This window comes from Cebus imitator, unplaced genomic scaffold, assembly GCF_001604975.1.
Source record: "Cebus imitator isolate Cc_AM_T3 unplaced genomic scaffold, Cebus_imitator-1.0 Scaffold317, whole genome shotgun sequence".
Taxonomy (NCBI): Eukaryota; Metazoa; Chordata; class Mammalia; order Primates; family Cebidae; genus Cebus; species Cebus imitator.
The window spans coordinates 2337237-2355788 of record NW_016107632.1 but is presented as its reverse complement, the minus strand read 5'-3'; the positions used below and the strand labels follow the sequence as shown (position 1 = coordinate 2355788).

At 38.2% G+C, this 18552-nt stretch overlaps 1 protein-coding gene across 30 annotated transcripts in view; it reads left to right on the top strand.

Moving 5' to 3' along the window:
• The window catches only part of RBFOX2 (RNA binding fox-1 homolog 2), a 291883-nt gene that overhangs the window by 237873 nt on the left and 35458 nt on the right, over positions 1 to 18552 (top strand). For 17 of the 30 annotated variants that reach the window (XR_005196223.1, XM_037729765.1, XM_017504055.1 and 14 more), the window contains 2 exons: positions 11805 to 11951; positions 14379 to 14432. Coding sequence is in view for 29 of the 30 variants with exons in the window: in XM_037729765.1 (XP_037585693.1) it covers positions 11805 to 11951; positions 14379 to 14432 (201 nt within the window). In the remaining variant the exon portion in view is untranslated. The remainder of the gene's footprint in view (positions 1 to 11804; positions 11952 to 14378; positions 14433 to 18552) is intronic. The other 13 variants (XM_037729766.1, XM_017504050.1, XM_037729764.1 and 10 more) reach the window with 1 other exon arrangement.

Sequence of the window (18552 nt, the reverse complement as noted above, 5' to 3'; positions counted from 1 at the left end):
CGGGGTTTCACCATGTTGACCAGGATGGTCTCGATCTCTTGACCTTGTGATCCACCCGCCTCGGCCTCCCAAAGTGCTGGGATTACAGGCTTGAGCCACCGCGCCCGGCCATAAACATTAATACTTGTTTACACTTGTGCCTGTGTGTCATCTTTAAACCAGTTAAACATTCTTAGTGTTTTAATATTTAAGGTATCAGAATGTGACATCCTAAAATATTTTCTTTTCTTTTTTTTGAGACGGAGTTTTTGCTCTGTTGCCCAGGCTAGAGTGCAATGGCACAATTGTGGCTGACTGCAGCCTCCTTAATAGCTGGGATTACAAATGCCCACCACCACAGGTGGCTAATTTTTATATTTTTAGGGGAGACGAGGCTTCACCATGTTGGTCAGGTTGGTCTCAAACTGGTGACCTCAGGTGATCCACCCACTTCGGCCTCCCAAAGTGTTAGGATTACAGGCGTGAGCCACCATGCCTGGCCTACTTTTTTCTTTTTTAAAACTTATAACTCCCTTCCCTTACCTCTTTCCCCTTCTCCCTTCCCTTTCCTTCCCCCTTAAACAGGGTCTCACCCTGTCACCCAGGCAGGAGTGCAATGGCATGATCATAGCTCACTACACCCTTTACCTCTCAGGCTCAATTGATCTTCCCACCTCAGCCTCCCAAGTAGCTGGGAGTACAGGCATGCGCCATCACACCTGGCTAATTTTTATATTTTTTGTAGAGATAGGGTTTTGCCATGTTGCCCAGGCTGGTGTCGAAGTCCTGGACCTCCTAGAGAGCTGGGATTAAAGATGTGAGCCTTAGCACCTAGCCAAAACTTTTAATTTTGAAATTATTTTAGATTTGCAGTAAAGTTGCAAAAATATGCAAAAAAATTTCTGCGTACCCTTCACCCAGTTCCCCTGATGTTAGCGTCTAACATAGCCATAGTAGAATTTTCAAAACCAGGCAATAAGCAATACTGATACAGTGCTATTAGGTAAAGTACAAACCTTATTTTAAATTTCATTTTTTCCAGTAATATCTTTTTCTCTATTCTGAATCCCATATTGTAGTTAGTTGCCATGTCTCCGTATCACAAACATTTCAATAATCCCCAACTTGTATCTGAAGTAGTTCTAGGCTCTAAAGATCAGAAAAAGGAAGAAAATTTTGTATTTATGGACGTGCCATTAGATGATAACCGCATCTCATTTCCTACTTCATCTGCTTATTCTAACTTAGCCTTTCATGTTTGCATTGGAGAAGGACTATAAAGTAGGCTCTTTTTCACTTGAAATATGAAGGTTATTTTGAAAGCAAGCAGTGTTTCCCAAAATACACATGTCAACAAGCATGGGCTATGTTGCCCTACATTGCTGCCTTTATTAAAACACGTATACACAGTACTATAAGATTTTGTTAAATACTTATTAGTTCCAGTTTTGAATATATGAAGTTAATTCTCCTTAAACAACAAAAATTTCAGAAGTTCAGAAACTGGTGGCATCAGTTGGAAGATTGGAAGACTTTTTTGGAGAACCTGACTTACTGAAGACTTAACAAATTGCTTACCTGACAACTTAGAATGAATGAATCACAGAATCATCGAAGCTTCCACTCCACCTACTCAGACTTCCCAGTTTTTTAGCTACCTGTCACCTACCCCCTCAACTTTTAAGCCCTGATTAGACAACCAATGATTACTAGGTACCAGGAAAGCCTACAGCATTAAAGATAGATAACAAAAACAAACCAAAACAACAACAACAACAACAAAAACAACCACCACCTTAGAGGGAGGAGAAGCCTTTCCCCACAACTACATTTATATCTTCAGAGGGATAAGAAATTGTATCAACTTAACAAGAATGAAATGCTAGTTTAGGGGATTGGGGTTGAATTTCAGAAAAGGAAAGTGAGCTCTTGAAGTTGAAAATATGGCAACAGAATGAAAAACTTTATTTGACTGACTTGAAGATGAAATTGAAGAAATAGAGTCCTACATCTTTTTTTTTTCCTTTTCTGAGATGGAGTCTCACTCTGTGGCCTAAGCCAGAGTGCAGTGGCGTGATCTCACCTCTTTGCAACCTTGGTCTCCTGGGTTCAAGCGATTCTCCTGCCTCAGTCTCCCAAGTAGCTGGGATTCCTGGTGTGCACCACCACACCTGGCTAATTTTTGTATTTTTAGTAGAGATGGGGTTTCACCATGTTGGCCAGGCTGGTCTTGAACTCCTGACCTCAGGTGGTCCACCTGCCTCGGCCTCCCGAAGTGCTGGGATTACAGATGTGAGCCACTACACCCAGCCTATAGTTCTTATCCACAATTCTAAAAGTTCTGAAAGTTATATTTTTCATAAGTTTACAACACAGCCTATTTCTGTCATTTATAGATTTTGCTAAAGAAATATCACTGCCTCAGATCTCATTGTATGTGGGTAGGATGAGGGGTGGGTGTTACATTATGGGTTATATTCTATATTATCTTTCTAAAGTTCTAAAAATTCTGATAGGCATTTGACCCCAAAGATTTCAGATAAGAGATTAAGGGCCTATATCCCAGAAAAATGGAGCCAAAAGGCAGAGATGGGAAATACAAGAGAAGAGATAAGAAAATTAGAGGACCAGTCCAAAAGATCCAATAATAAAACTTCCAGAAAGAAAGATAAAATGTGTAGAGTGGGAATCATCACCAGATAACTCAAGAAAACTTTCCAGGACTGAGGACATTAATTTCCTACTTGAAAGAGACTACAGAATTCTCCATAAAATAGATGAAAATAAAGTAAGTCCACACTGAGGCATATCACTATGGATACTGTTTTAGAACATTGGGCATATTTGGATAGTCCTACAAGCTACAAGAGAGAAGAAAAAAGTCACAAGGAGATGGGAATCATGCCTTCAGATTTCTCAGAAACAAGGCTAAAAGCTAGAAGGCAACTGAGAGTTATCTTCTGAAGGGATTTTTTTTTTCCAACCTAGAATCCTGTGACCAGCCAAACTATCATTAAAGTAGGATGCTTAACCTAGGTATTTTCAGACATTAATCAGATTCTCAAAAAATTTACTGTGCTAAACTGAATTTTCTATTTCACTTTTTTTCTCTGTTAGCCTCAAAGAGATGAGAATAAGAAATGAAGACTTCTATGGGGGAAAGAGGAAAAATAAATATTGAAGAAAATGGATAATTCATAAATAAAAGTATTTCTGAATTCATTAAGAGATTCCATAGTATCTGTCTCAGAGTAGTATGTGTTTAATCTTAATCTGATAGACTTGGAAAGTTATACTTAATCTTATCACTCAGAATTCCCTTTAGATTGTGATAGAACATTTGTTCACAATGTATAGTTAAAATATTTCCATTGTTTCATAGAGGAGTCAGAAAAATGAATCTATTTCCTAGTTATAAATATTTTAAAAGTTAGAACTCATAAAAAAAAAAGAAAGAAAGAAAAAACGTTTGTAGTCCTCATTTCTAGGATGAGATTTTGAGACAAAAATCTAATTTGCTATTAAATGTAATTGGCACCAGCCTCCTGTGTAGTGTTGATGGCTAGCTCAGCTGCACCAGGAAAGATGAATTGTTTGAAGGGTAGATGTATAGGCTTTAGCTGTGTGATTGCGTCAGGCCAGCACTGCTGCCAGTCCTCACTGTAAACTGTTGGTGAATGGATTCCATCCAGCCTCTTCTGTTTTATCCCCTGCCCAGTGGATACATTAGGTCGGATAATGACCACAAAAGGGAAAATCACAACTTGGAAGGGTGGTTTATATGGTCAGTTAAGGTGCTCAGCAGCTAACAATAGAAAATAATGCAAACCAGTGCTGTTTATAGACTGAGATTTTTCTTAGATCAGATTAACTGTCCACTTTCCACAAAGATAACACTGAAAAACTTTTATTTCCTTTTCTCTCTCTGATTTGTATATTTCAGCAATTAGTAGTCTATATTGGGATAAACTTAAAATGAGAATGTCAGGTGTGAGATATGATCTCATATAAGTACATTAATATAGCATGACCAGTATTTTCTATTTCTACTGTGTACAGAAAAACCACTTTTAGGTCCCTGCATCAGTTTAGTAGTTCTTTGGCTTTTTTCCTAATTAAATGTCAGCCTGCCTTTGCTGGTTTTATTTTCTCTCCCTTCCCTTTCCCTTTCTCCGCATAGCCTGACCAATTTCTCTTTTGTCAAGGTATAGAACCCAGGAGGCACAGTGGCTCATGCCTGTAATTCCAGCACTTTGAGAGGCTGAGGTACGCAGATCGCTTGAGCTCAGGAGTTCAAGACCAGCCTGAGCAATGTGGCAAAACCCCATCTCTACAAAAAATATAAAAATTAGCCATGCATGGTGGCTCGCACCTGTTGTCCCAGCTACTTGGGAGGCTAAGGCAGGAGGATCCGTTGCACCCTGAAGGTAGAGGTTGCAGTGAGCTGAGATTGCCACACTGCACTCCAGCCTGGGCAACAGAGGGAGACCCTTTCTGGGGAAAAAAAAAATGGTATAGAACCCATGTTACCTCTTAGTGCACTCTTCCTTGCCTCTTACCCATGCCTGTCTCCACTCTGGGAGATTCTTGCTACATCAGATGAGAGTCCTAAGAAAGGTGTAAGAGAGGATGGAATTCATATGGGTTCTTGCTTCTGATGAGAAGAGAGGATGGGTACAATGCTAGAAAAAAAGTTATTACACATATGAAATTGGGCTGCCTAGTTTTGAATTCCTAGTCTGCTTACTGTGTGACCTTGGGCAACTAACTGAACATCTCTGCACTTAGCTTCTTCCTCTGTCAGTTGGAGATAACGCTAGTACCTGTTGAATAGAGTTACTGTGAGGGTTAAAGAAAATAATACATGTAAAGTACAGTATAATGGTTAAGAACGTGCACTCTGGAGGCATACTACCTGGGTTCAAATCCTTGCTTCATTACTTAAGTTAAACACTCTTTCTGTTCATCAGACTCCTCATCTGAAATATGAGAAGAAAAAGTAGTACCTACTATTTGCTTACTTAAAAAAAAAAAGTACCTATTGTATAGAGTTGTTGAAATAATTACATTCATTAAAATATGTAAAGTAGCTCAGTGTTTGGCAACTAGTAAACTATTAAATATTATTAAAAGGTTTAGATCAGGGTCTGACACTCAATAAATAGTTGTTATTTTATAGAGATTCCCACTTTTTAACCAAACTGTATAAGTGGAAAGAAGAAAAGATCTGGCCGGGCACAGTGGCTCACACCTATAATCCTAGCACTTTGGGAGGCCGAGGAAGGTGGATCAGAAGGTCAGGAGTTCAAGAGTCAGCCTGGCCAAGATGGTGAAACCCTGTCTCTACTAAAAATTCAGAAATTAGCTGGGCGTGGTGGCAGGCATCTGTAAGCCCAGCTACTTGGGAAACTAAGGCAGAGAATTGCTTGAACCCGGGAGGCAGAGGTTGCAGTGAGTCCAGATTGCACCGCTGCATTCCAGCCTGGGCAACAGAGCATACTCTGTCTCAACAACAACAACAACAACAAAAAAGATCTGAGGTTTAAAGAAAGGAAAGCAAGTTTGAAAAGGTATTTGTAGAAAGTGGGAACACTAGCTTACTGAAGAAACTTGGTAAGATTGTTGGACCCTTTTTAGTTTGGTGACCAGGCATCTACTGTTTTTTTTTTTAGTAGTTGAGTGATCTTCTTCCAGCATCAGGTACCTGCCTGGGTTCAAGCTTAGATAAAATTGATGGTTAGAGTCATTCAGGGTTGCAGTTTTTATACGTGGATTCAACCAAGGAGATTGAAATTACTGGATTTGAAACCTAAATTTGGTAGAAAGGCAAATAAACACCTACAGGTGAGGACTCTGAGATAGGAAATTGCAAAGTCAATGTTTGTTGCTTCCAGTGAGGTCAAACAGTTGTTATGGTAGGGATTTTTAAACAAACGGAGAAGTTAATGATGTCCATTCAAAAATGGGTGTTTGAACTAGCCATTTTGGTGGTAATGACACTAAGAAGTTAAAAATCTGTGTTAAAAATCTGAGAGCTAGACTACAGCACATAGAAAGATAATTGTTTGCAATACATTTATCATAGGGCTCATATCCAAAATTTATAAAGAACTACAAATCATAAGCAAAAAAATGTCAACCTAATTAGAAAATGGACAAAGAATTTGCAGACATTTCACAAAACAGGATATCAAAATGTCCAATAAACTTATGAAAAAATGACCAATTTCATTAATCACAGAGAAATACAATTAAAAGTACAATATAATTCCGCTAACCAGAAGAGTTAAAATGAAAATAATACTAAGAAAAGTAGAACTTAGCTGGATGGGATTACTCACACCTGTAATCTCAGCACTGTGGGAGGCCAAGGCTGGCAGATCACTTGAGATCAGGAGTTCTAGATCAACCTGGTCAACATGGCAAAATCCCGTCTCTACAAAAAAAAATACAAAAATTAGCTGGACATGATGGCATATGCCTGTAATCCGAGCTACTTGGGAGGTGGAGGCACAGTAATCTCTTGAACCCGGGAGGCAGAGGTTGCAGTGAGCTGAGATCGCACCACTGCACTCCAGCCTGGCCAACAGAGCAAGACTCTGTCTCAAAAAAAAAAAAAAAAAAGGAACGAGTAGAACTCTTACATACACTTGATGGGAGTATAAGTTACTACAACCACTTTGGAAAAAATGGCAGTACTACTAAGGCTGAGCAGACACATATTCTTACCCAGCAAATGCACTCATACGTGTGTGTGTGTGTGTGTGTGTGTGTATATATATATATCTGTTGGATATATATATCTATATCTGAAATACATGCTTGTATGTACCAAAAGACACATAAACAAGAATGTTCAGGAATATTAATTTTAATATCCCAAACTATAAGCAGCTCAAAATCTGTTGTTTATACAATGGACTAAGAATGAATAAATTACAACAATATATGTGTACATGTTACATGAATGTAATGTATGAAAGAAGCCGGACACAAAAGAGTACATATGATATGATTCCATGTTTCTAATTAAGTTTACAAATGGCAAAACTAATCTGGAGAGTTAGAAGTCAGGATCATCATGACCTTTGCCAGGGGAACAGTGACTGGAGTGGGCCCCTAGGGTGCTCTTGGAATGCAGTTTCTTGATCTAATTTGATGGTTACATGGGTGTACTTTCTTTGTGAATATTCAGTTCTATGCTTGTAATTTATGTATTTTTATCTATGCATGTTAAACTTCAGCTTAAAAATTGCATTAGATGAGAAGTCTTGAGAATTTGGGAAATAATGATAGATCACTTTTCCTACATGTCAGATCAACATAGAATTACAGATTTCATACTTAAAAAAAAAAAGGTGGGGGTTGTTCACTACACACTGCAAAATTACCCAGTCTTGCCTCTGATCTTAAATTGTGTCTTCAGAGAAGCAAAGAACTATCAAAAGCAACAGATAAGCACTTCAGGCAGCATACTTTGAAGTAATTATTAGTTTTCATTTATCTTGCCACTTCACATACGCTATGACAGATAACATGGGCTGCAAATAAAGTTAATATATAAAGGTGTAATTTGGAGTTTGTGGAATCAGTCTTTTTAACTTTCCTCAGAGTGATACATTGTCACCTTGCAGACCAGATCTGGTGATTTTAAAGTTTGATTGAAGATAAAGTTTTATGTGATCCCACTGTGAGATGTAAGAGGCAAGTTTGAAGGTACTTGAATGAGCATTAGTTGTAATTGATGCTTGTTGCTTTGACTGCATGTTGGTTTGCTTGATGCTGTTTTAGTAACTTAGTGAGTTTCATCTTTAAATGGAATTTGTTTTGTTTAGTCTGCATTGTGCCAAGATTGATGATTGAAAACCTTACTGTTTCACAGAACATTGCTTCATAGCTCTTCCCTTTTCTGCTATTTTTATATCACATGAATCATTGCACATTTAAGCCATCTGCAAGGCCTGAATGGAATGAGATAAAAAGCTGCCATCACTTAAATTGACACTTGAAAAGCTGGTATTCATTTGGAGTTTATTCCTGATTGTCCTTTATATTTTAAAGTTTCAAACTTCATTTCAAGATGGTTGCTAACATCTCTGAGCCAAAAGTATCTTTTAGCCTGAAAGTCAAAGGGAGGGGATTCATCCTGTCAGCTAGAAGAATCTGTTGGGGACTCACTTCTGTCTCATTTGAGAGAATAAGAACAGTAAGTTCCACTCCTGTTTTAAAAGTATGTTGGTTTAATCATCTCAGCAAGCCATCTTGTTTGGCACGCGCGTCATAGGGAACAGTAAAAACACAAGGCTCTTCAGTTGCCAGATTAATACTTCAAAATCGCATGCCTAGAATGTGTCACACCTGTGAGATATTTATCAAAAATTTTCTCAACATAACTTTCTTGAGGACTTAGTGAAAAAAGTTAGATAAATGCATGCCTGGGATGTTGCAAAAGAGATAGATGATTAAAAATGCATATTCAGCTAGGCTGATAGTGTGTACCTGTATTCCCAGCTATTTGGAAGGCTGAGGTGGGAGGATCACTTGAACCCAAGAGGTTGAGGCTGCAGCGAGCTATGATCTCGCTGTTAAACTCCAGCCCGGGTGACAGAGTAAGATACTATCTCAATTTTTTTAAAAAAGCAAATAAAAATAAATAAATGCATGTCCACCATTTGCAAGAGGCCCAGAGTGGAACTGTGACTCCTGCTGAGCGGGTCACCGCCTCTGCCAGGATCCTTGGATTCCTCTGCCGCCCTGGCCTGGGAGCCTGCCTCGCCACAGTGGCTGGCAGCACAGCGATCTGCAGGCGGTGGGCGAGGCCCCCGGGAGTCACTGCGATGGTCCTCAAGATGGTGAAGGGCATCATCGACCGCATGTTTGACAAGAATCCGCAGGACTTGGTCCACAGCATCCGCAACCACAAGGAGGACGAGACTGAAGAAGAATGGAGATAGTGGCCACCAGGCGTCTGTCTTCATGGAAGACAGACGTGCAGCCCTTGGGCAGTGGAATCCTTAGAAAGTCTTCTACATGAGCAACTGCCTGCCTGCATTCCTGCATGGACAGCAAGGCTGGCCTGAAGGAGAGCAGCCATCTGACACCACACTGGTCCCAATACCAGAGGTTGTATTGGGCATGAGGTGCCAGGATGGCAGGGAAGTTAAGGAATTTGCTTGCAGGTACCAAGTCACCCTCAACTCCTGTCCCTCTCCCTAGGAACCTGAGTTCTTCCCTTATTGTTACACTTTTCTAGAAGTGGGGTGGCTTTGCCTGCCTCTGGCTTAATGAGGTCATTTTTGTTCATTTCCATCCCTTTCCCCTTGGTTTTCATCATCTCAGAAGCTCTCCCTAACTGCTTTGGTTACAATATTTAACTAACTTATGTACTCTTCAGATTCCTTTTGAGTTGAAGGCATAGCTGTTTGGCCTGGATTTTGTTTTACTGAGTGTGGTTCACCAGATTGGGAATGTGGTTTGTTCCTGAGAGGACTTTTTCTGCACAGGCAGGATCTCCCAGCACCTGTCCCTGCCCCCTTCGGCTCATGTCACTCAGCAGCCTGTTTTGGGATCCTGAGGACCCGCCACAAGGTCTGTCCAGTGTAGGACCATGCACTCTAGTCTAGGGTGTGGTTTTCAAGGGGATGTGCCTGTCTTCACTGGGAAGCCCCTGACCCTGGGTTTCTTCCTTTGGAATTGGTGTGAGTTGATAGTGCCTTCCTTACAGTCATGGGCCCATTCAAACAGGTATTGGTGATGGAAACGTTTTTTAGAATAGCCCAGGGCCATCCTTGAAAGTCCCAGGCTTCCTCGTGGGCCCTGCCATTGGCCAGTCCGCAATTCCATGTAGGACACGCGGTGTCTGGGGTCCCTGGCTTTCTCATCGGAAGACCATCTTTATGTCCTGGAGGGTCATTACTCAGGTGTTCATTTCTGATTCCAGGTGTTCTCTGCAGCTGCTGGAGTCTCCTGATTGGAGAGCAGCAAATGAATGTTCAATGACAGTTCTAGTGGTCCCCTCCCAGCACCCCCCCAAACTCATTTTTAAAAAGCAGCTATCCTAGCCAGTCACGATGGCTCATGCCTGTAATCACACTTTGGAAAACTGAGGGTAGATCATGAGGTCAGGAGTTCAAAAACCAGCCTGGCCAAGATGGTGAAACCTCATCTCTACTAAAAATACAAAAAATTAGCTGGACGTGGTGGCGGGTGCCTGTAATTCCAGCTACTTGGGAGGTGGAGGCAGAGAATTGCTTGAACCTGGGAGGTTGAGGTTGCAGTGAGCCGAGGTTCTGCCGCTGAACTCCAGCCTGGGTACCAGAACAAGACTCCATCTCAAAAAAAAAAAAAAAAAAAAAAAGGGCAGCTACCCTGTAGACCACATGGACCACATGTTGTAGATTCTTCTTCCCATCCACTACAGCCAGAATGGAGACTCTTGACAGGGTGCTTTTTCTGCAGCAGTGTAGTTTCCAAAAAAAGTTTCCATTTCATAATAGATTTTCACTTAAAACTTGAGTGTGGCGTCATGGAAACAAGGCTTAGCAATGACTTTGAAAGCCACGTGGAAAGGCAGTGTGACTGAGTGGAAATCACATGAAGTTTGGGAAATCTGAGTCCAGGTGCTCTGACTGACTTACATGGGTGGCCCATGGGAAGCCCCCTGTTCTGTCTCCTTCAGTATAACATGGGGACATGGGCATGAGTTGCCTCCTTCCTTGCTGAATGATGCTGAATGATGTAGCAAAACGTGGTTTTCAGAAGTACCTGAGCACTTGAAGAGGTTGTTTATTTCACTGTTTTCTAGTCCTCAGGCTGTGACCTCTTAGTGGGTTATAAATTCAGTTTACTGGCTTATGCTAGGTAAGAAAAACGAAAACAAACTAGAAAATACCAGAGTGTAGCCACATACAGTAACTGTCCTGTCTTGAAACATTGATTTCTGCATGTGATTCTTGTGTGCGTTTTGAAGCCTATTGGGTTACCATGCACAACCCATTGAAATGAGTCCAAAAAGTAAAATAAAAAAAAAATTAAAAAAATAAATAAACGCATACCCACACTCATCCACAGCTCTTTAACTGTGGATATGTACAAATCTTGCATTTTTTTGTTGAATAGCAGATTAGTCAAGGTCTTTCAAAACCTTTTCCAACAGTTAGATTCTCTAAATGCACTTTGCTCTGGGCTACAGAAGGATGGTTTCCCCTGTACTAAAGTAAGCTGGAATTGCATAATCTAGGGAGGAGAGCTTCTTCAGTTGTTACTGGGTTTCTCCTCTCCATAAATAATAATATAATACTTTAGCAACATAGTAATAATACTAGAGTTAATAGAGGGAATGAAATAGAAGAATATTCTCTTACTTCATTTCTTTAAGAGAGCCTGAGATAATAAACCAAAAAATGCAGTGACCTCCATAACTAAGTACAATAGATTCTCTATTTTCCAAACAGAAATATCTTGGAAATAGAGAGTTCTACTAAGAGTCTATGAATAAAGGAACTTTTTTTTGTATCTAGATGCATTATCCTAATGTATCTCCATGTGATCTTGGGCAAGTCACTTAGTACTTCTGTGTTTTTTATCTCCCATTTTATTAGCATGCTATAAATACTCAAAACACCAACAGTTTGTTTGTAGACAATAGCATTAAGAGCATTAATAACATCTTTGTGGTGGTGGTGGTGGTGTTTTCTTTGAAGGGACAACTGTAATTTTTGCTTAAACATACCCTGTTTGGAGATGGTTACTGTGGGGGATAACTTTAATTATTTTAAAGTAATTGTGTTTATTTTTTATTCATTATAATTTATTTCTTTGCCTAGCAGACAGAAGGTGGAGCACAGACAGATGGCCAGCAGTCACAGACACAAAGTAGTGAAAATTCAGAGAGTAAATCTACCCCGAAACGGCTGCATGTCTCTAATATTCCTTTCCGCTTCCGGGACCCTGACCTCCGGCAGATGTTTGGGGTAAGTCTCTGAAGTCTTTTTATGGATTTTACAATTAAAATAGATTTTAATCCCCCAGATGTGTTATTAGTCATTATTACTTTAGGATTAAACTACAAATAGATTGAGAAAGATTCTGAAGTAAATCAGTTTTTTTTTTTTTTTTTAATTCCATTAGGATAGCTGCCTAGTACTTTATTAGAAAAGCAAATCTTCTTTAAGCCTTGGTTGTGGCCGCTTCATGGTGACAAGACACTGGGGCGAAATTCAGTCATTTATAGCTGACTACCTAGGTATGTTTTCCACACGAAAGAGAAGGCCAGAGTTGAGATTTAATGATGTTCTTGAAGTACTTGAAGACCTTTTACACAGAAAATGGTAACCACATATTTGCCATTTCTTCAGAGAAGAGAACAACAGAAAATAAAGGGCAGCATAAAAGACTTGGGTTACACAGAAGAAACTTCTAGGGACCATGAGTTATTAGGTTCTCTTCTGAACTATCAGAGCTAATATAGAATCTTAGTCTCCGAAGGTCTGTGAGAATAGAGTACATTCTCATCTGTCAGAGGTGTGTTTTCTCTTGAGTCAGAAAAATAGTGTCCATTGCAGATCTGCCTTAGTGATTTATTGAAATGTATTGTGCCCTTCTCATAAGGCATAAAGTGCAAAAGAAGTAATTTTTTCCTTATCAGAGATGTGTAGTTGCTTTATTTTCTTCCACATTGTGACTCTATTACTTAGAAGAACAGTAACATTGGTAAAGAGCGGGTATTCCATGCTCCATTTCATTAGCTTCATAAACTTGACAGATAGCTTCTTTTAGCCTCATTTTCCTTAACCATAAAAGAAATGTGATCCTTACTCTGGAAGGATATTATAAGAATGCATTAGAAAATATAAAACAAACTCCAAAGCACCATACAAATCTTAGTTTTATAGGATAAGCATAAATGCCCTTCCATCCAAAATAAGACATTTTCCGTTTTTCATGATTTTTTAAATTAAACCAAATCAAGTTTTCTATAGTCTTACTATAGAAAACTTGCGTTATTAATACAAGTTTTTTGATAAAGATAGTAATGATTCAGTCCAATGGAACAAAATGATTTTTGTTTTGCTCTATTTTTCAGTTTTTTTTCCACATTTCCCAAAGTCAGGTTTGAAATACAAGTGAAGTAGATAATCAGGTATGACTCCAATACTTAGAGGGAAATATGAGCCAAAAAAGATACCTGGAAATTTTCTGCATATAACTTCAATTCATTTCATCCAAGCATTGATTAAAACAGTTTTGTCTTTTTTTATATATATTTTCCCCCTAAATAATTACTGTATTTCTTGTAACACCTCTACACAGCTATTTAGCTACCTAACAATAGAGTTTAGGCTTTGTGTCTTTAGTTTTTGTTTGCTTTTCTGAATGTTAAAATATTTAAAGAATTAATAAAGAGAGCTGTTGTTTAAAATATGCTTGATGTTTATTGAGATATTTAAATGATGACTAGCACGTAGCCTATGGAAGTGGTAGCACAGATACATATTGACTTGGATAGTTGTTCATAATCTATTGCCAAGTTAAAAAATAAAAGCAGTATATGCTTTGGGAGGCTGAGGTGGGCACATCACATGAAGTCAGGAGTTTGAGACCAGCCTGGCCAACATGGTGAAACCCCATCTCTACTAAAAATACAAAAATTAGCTGGCTGTGGTGGCGGGTACCTGTAATCCCAGCTGCTTGGGAGGCTGAGCCAGGAGAATAGCTTGAACCCAGGAGGTAGGGGTTACAGTGAGCCAAAATTGCGCCACTGCACTCCAGCCTGGGTGACAGAACAAGACTCCATCTTTTTTTTTTTTTAAATCAATATATAGAATATATCCGATGTCAATTGTTACTTATCTCCACATGCCTGAGGGAAAGCCTGGAATGCTGTGTACTAAAACATTACTATGGTAGGATTGCAGATGATCTTTTATTTTCTGTTTCCCCTTTTCCTTTTAGTTTTTATTTACTGCTTTTTATATAGTGAATATACTTTGCTTGTATAAAAACAGGAGGGGAACAGCTTCCTATAGTATATTATTCTACTTACTAGACTTTAAATTTGAGACTTTTAAAAAATAAGAGATGTAGTTAGGAAAATTCCAACTTCTTGTCCACATGAAGTATCTAATGGGCCAACACTGTAAATATGTTTGGACAACATGCTTCCACACGTAGAGGTGGATAATTGCCTGAGTGAGCGAAGTGAGAAAAGGAGAAACTGTCAACTCAGTGATGAGGAAAAATCAGAACCTGGTATTGGAACTTACCAACAAATACAAACATAGAAGTTAAATAAGTAGTTAACAGAAGAAGAAAAATAAACTATTCCCATTTCAGAAGAGAACAAAATATGTGGATAAAAACCTGACCATAAGTAAATGTTTTTATTTTTATCTCTGCAGCAGTTTGGCAAAATCCTAGATGTAGAAATAATCTTTAATGAACGAGGCTCTAAGGTAAGCTCCGTTTCAATATCAAGTGTGCTTGATTTCTTTTTGAGTTTTGTGTTCTTTTAAATAGCAAGTAATCAGAAAACATAGGCTGTTTTCAAGCCTGCATAAAAGTATCCTAAGTATCCACCTTGGGGTTAGATTATCTCTAAAAATAAGCTACCACACGGCCAAACTTTATTCTGATACTTATATGGGGGTGGGGGAGGTGATGAAGTAAGAAGCAGAAGAGCTTGAGGGGAGAGTGGGATGGAAAGAACACAGGATGTAGGAGATGACAGTTCTTTATGAGCCTTAACTTTGGCCTCAGTTTCCTCTGTTTAAAGGAAGAGCGCAAAGACTAAAAAAGGTGAAATTCTATGAGAATTCTATTCTGAATTCTATCAGAACAATTCAACCAAAATTCAACTTCAAAACAGCATACTTAGAACAAATTTAATGTTTTGATTATTCAGTGAACGTGCAGTCTCTTTTGAAAATTGTGACACGACTTAAACACAGTGAGCAATAACTGAGGAATTCACTATGAACTGATTTCCTCCTTCAAATTCTACCCACATAGGCAGTCCTCAGGTTGTAGAGTCACCTAAATCACATATACAGTGAGTTAGATTTTTTTGCATCAGAATGAAAGTAGTAAGTGTGTACTTTTATGTGTGTATTAAATACGTTCTATCTAAGAACTGAAATTTTTAATTAAAATTTATTTCCCCTATTAGGCTGGGTACTGTGGCTAACGCCTATAATCCCAGCACTTTGGGAGGCCAAGGTCGGGGGATCACCTGAGGTCAGGAGTTCGAGACCAGCCTGGCCAACATGGTGAAACCCCATCTCCACTAAGAATACAGAAGTTAGCCTGGCATGGTGGCATATGCTTGTAATCCCAGCTACTTGGGAGGCCGAGGCAGGACAATCACTTGAACCCAGGAGGCAGAGGTTACAGTAAACCGAGATCACGTTACTACACTCCAGCCTGGGTGACAGAGCAGGACTGTTTCAAAACAAAAAAAAAATATTTCCCCTATTTATTTTAAATTCCCAATCTATATGAATTAGAATTTCTATGCATTAAAAGAAATAGCAATGTTTTTAGGAACAAGGGAATGGCAAAGTCTTACAGTAGTGTTGTGAAAAAAATGAAAAATTTGATGAATTGAATTTTTGGACGTTTTACTTGAGAGTTTTCTCACTGCTCATTACATGCACTACATTCTCCCGAAACCATTAGCTATAGCCAAGCCTATAAATATTTACCTTGCTGTTGCTACTTTCATTTGTTAGGTGAGAGCAATTTTTTAGTTAATTTTCATTTGGTCATCTCTACTGAATTTTGAAAATAGCTTTTGGCTATGGTTAAATCTCTTAAACATGTAATTTGAGGGAAAGCTAAATAAAGCCAATAAATAAGCCAATATTTACCTCTCCAATTTCATACTCCAAATTCACCATACTTTGGGAATTGATAACATAGTGGTATATACCTCCTGCCCCTATCTGTACACATAAAAATGTATGTGCTGTTTTAATGCTACTTATTATTATTCCCTTTGTAGAATATATCAATACTAAAAGTGTTTAATTCTGACTATAACAATTATTTGTTAATTATTAAAGAGGTAATTATACTCTAAGCTTCCAGTTTTCAGTTAAAACAAAAACGATTAATATGCCTATACAGAACTTTCTCCAGCACTAGGTAAGTATTTTTTAAAGTGAAGTCTATTCAGACTGCAACCAGTAAAACTATGCTTGTAATTTTTCTCACAGTGTATATTCTGTTCCTTTGTTGCATTGTTTGTGTTTATTTTGTGTGATCCTTTTTGCTACAAGGTGGGAAAATGACAGTGGTTTAGAGATAAGAAGCACATGAGTGTAAAATAAATATGTAGAGATTATTGACTACTCTGGAAACTACTACCTAAAGTAGTAGTTTTTAATATTTTAAGTTGTAAATGTATGCACTTAAAATATTCTTAACTAGAGTCTAACAACTAGAAGGCCAATGTAGTTTCATCAGGGATTAAGGACTTGCTCCTTACCAAGAAAATAATTTGTTTGAATTATTGTGAAGCAAAGGAAATTGATCTTTCTTAAGGCTTCTTTCATTGGCTTTAAGGATTTGGGTGCTACCTTTTTTTTTTTTTTTTTCCCCCCCTGGTGTCCCCCCCCCCCCTTCTTGTTTTTTTTTTTTTTTTTTTTTTTTTTTTTTTTTTTTTTTTTTTTTGGGGGGCAGGGTCTCGCTGTACTGCCCCGGCTAGAGTGCAGTGGTGCATCTTGGCTCACTGCAACCTCCATCTCCTGGGTTCAAGCGATTCTTGTGCCTCAGCCTCCCGAGTAGCTGGGATTACAGGCACACACCACCATGCCTGGCTAGTTTTTTATATTTTTAGTACAGACAGGGTTTCACCATGTTGGCCAGGCAGGTCTCAAAAGATCTGCTTGCTTTGGCCTCCCAAAGTGCTGGGATTACAGGTGTGAGCCACTGCATCCTGGCTCCACATTTTTTAAAATTTATCTGATCCAATTACTTCTCTCATGTAATTTTCATTTACAAGTAATGACATGAGCTTTCTCTTTGGGAAATCTAAAAGCATAGGCGGCTTCTGTCAGCTTGATGCTGTGTCCTCACTGCCCCATTTTTCTTTGGGCTGCTAAAGGGTACACAGACTATGTACTAATTGGTAAATGTTTTAAAAACAAAGCACAGAATTAAGAATTGCCCTGAATCTGCCCTCAAGGACTGATACAAAACCTTGTTTTCATCCTTCCAAGCTTTCTTAACTGCTTCCTAAAGTTCTTTCCTGGAATGGGTGCCCTTGGAATTGTTCTGAGGCTCCTAATAGAGATTTATTTTGGAATCAAACACATAGATGCCTCCTCTGGGATCTACCTAAGATAAATTAGTGAGCACTTTTCATTTTATGAATTAAGTTTAGTTTCTTATTCCTTTTATACATTTGGGATTGACTGTAAAATTACAGCATATTTTGAAAAGAACCAGAGAAAAGGAGGCTTTATATAGTTTTATTGTTTAAGAGTTGCTCTAACTTTAAACAGAGTGCTTTTCTGTGCAGAAATTAGCTTTATTGAATTTTTTTAGAAAAACTCATCACAAAATAACTATAAGATAGCAATAATTACATGTAAAACAGTGTTTAATCAAATTGTTCCAAAACAAAAAGCAACTCTTTACCATATCTTATTTTGTATAATAAGGCTGTCACCCAGGGTTATAGAATACACCCATTTGAAAACATAAGTAAACAGTGTTCCACTGCCATGCTCACGCCCTCCTTATTTGCCAGTATTCTTCTTTTTCCAGCTTGCCTTTAGAGCAGAATTACTGTATAGTAGTTTTTTCTTTGTTGTTGACCTTATTTTTTCCTTTTTTCTTCTTTTACCTTCATATTCTAGATTTGGCTTACCTAGATTATAGAATGATTATACATCATATTCATGTACACGCATGCATACATATATATTTTAATTATTTCATGTGAATTTTAGTCTTTTTACTTCCTAATCTTTTGTAAAAACATAGAATCACCTGTATCTAAGTTTCTTTGATTAACTGAAACAGAGATAGACTAGCCTTTTGAAAATGTACTATTAAGATATATGATGGAAAATGGTACGCCTGCCAAAAAATTAATTTATTCAAATAGAATCTAGAAAATTATTATATGAGTTAATATAGCTTTATTAATTCTCCAGATTTCACTGGTAATGACAGATTATTAATGCAAATAATAATGCGTAGAGTGACCTTATATCCTGGCTTATCTAGGATAGCTCCAATTTATACCTATTATCTTAGCATAAATGACCCCTTTCTCCTTCAGAGTGTACCAGTTTGAATGATAAACTTGTTTACTCTCCTTATATATCCTTTGGGTATCAGCTTAAAAAGCACTCTTTCAAAAGGAAAATATGATGCTTAATGAAAAGTATAAAGAAAAAAATACATAGTTTATTAAAGAGAAATGTTCACTACTGATTCTCATGTATACTTCTAGTCTATTTTCTCATATAGAATCTTAAAACATAACCTAAAATGGTCGCCTAGTTCAACCCCCTGTATTCTTGACCTTGCATTCTCTGCTAGAAATTTTCAGTGATTAAGAAC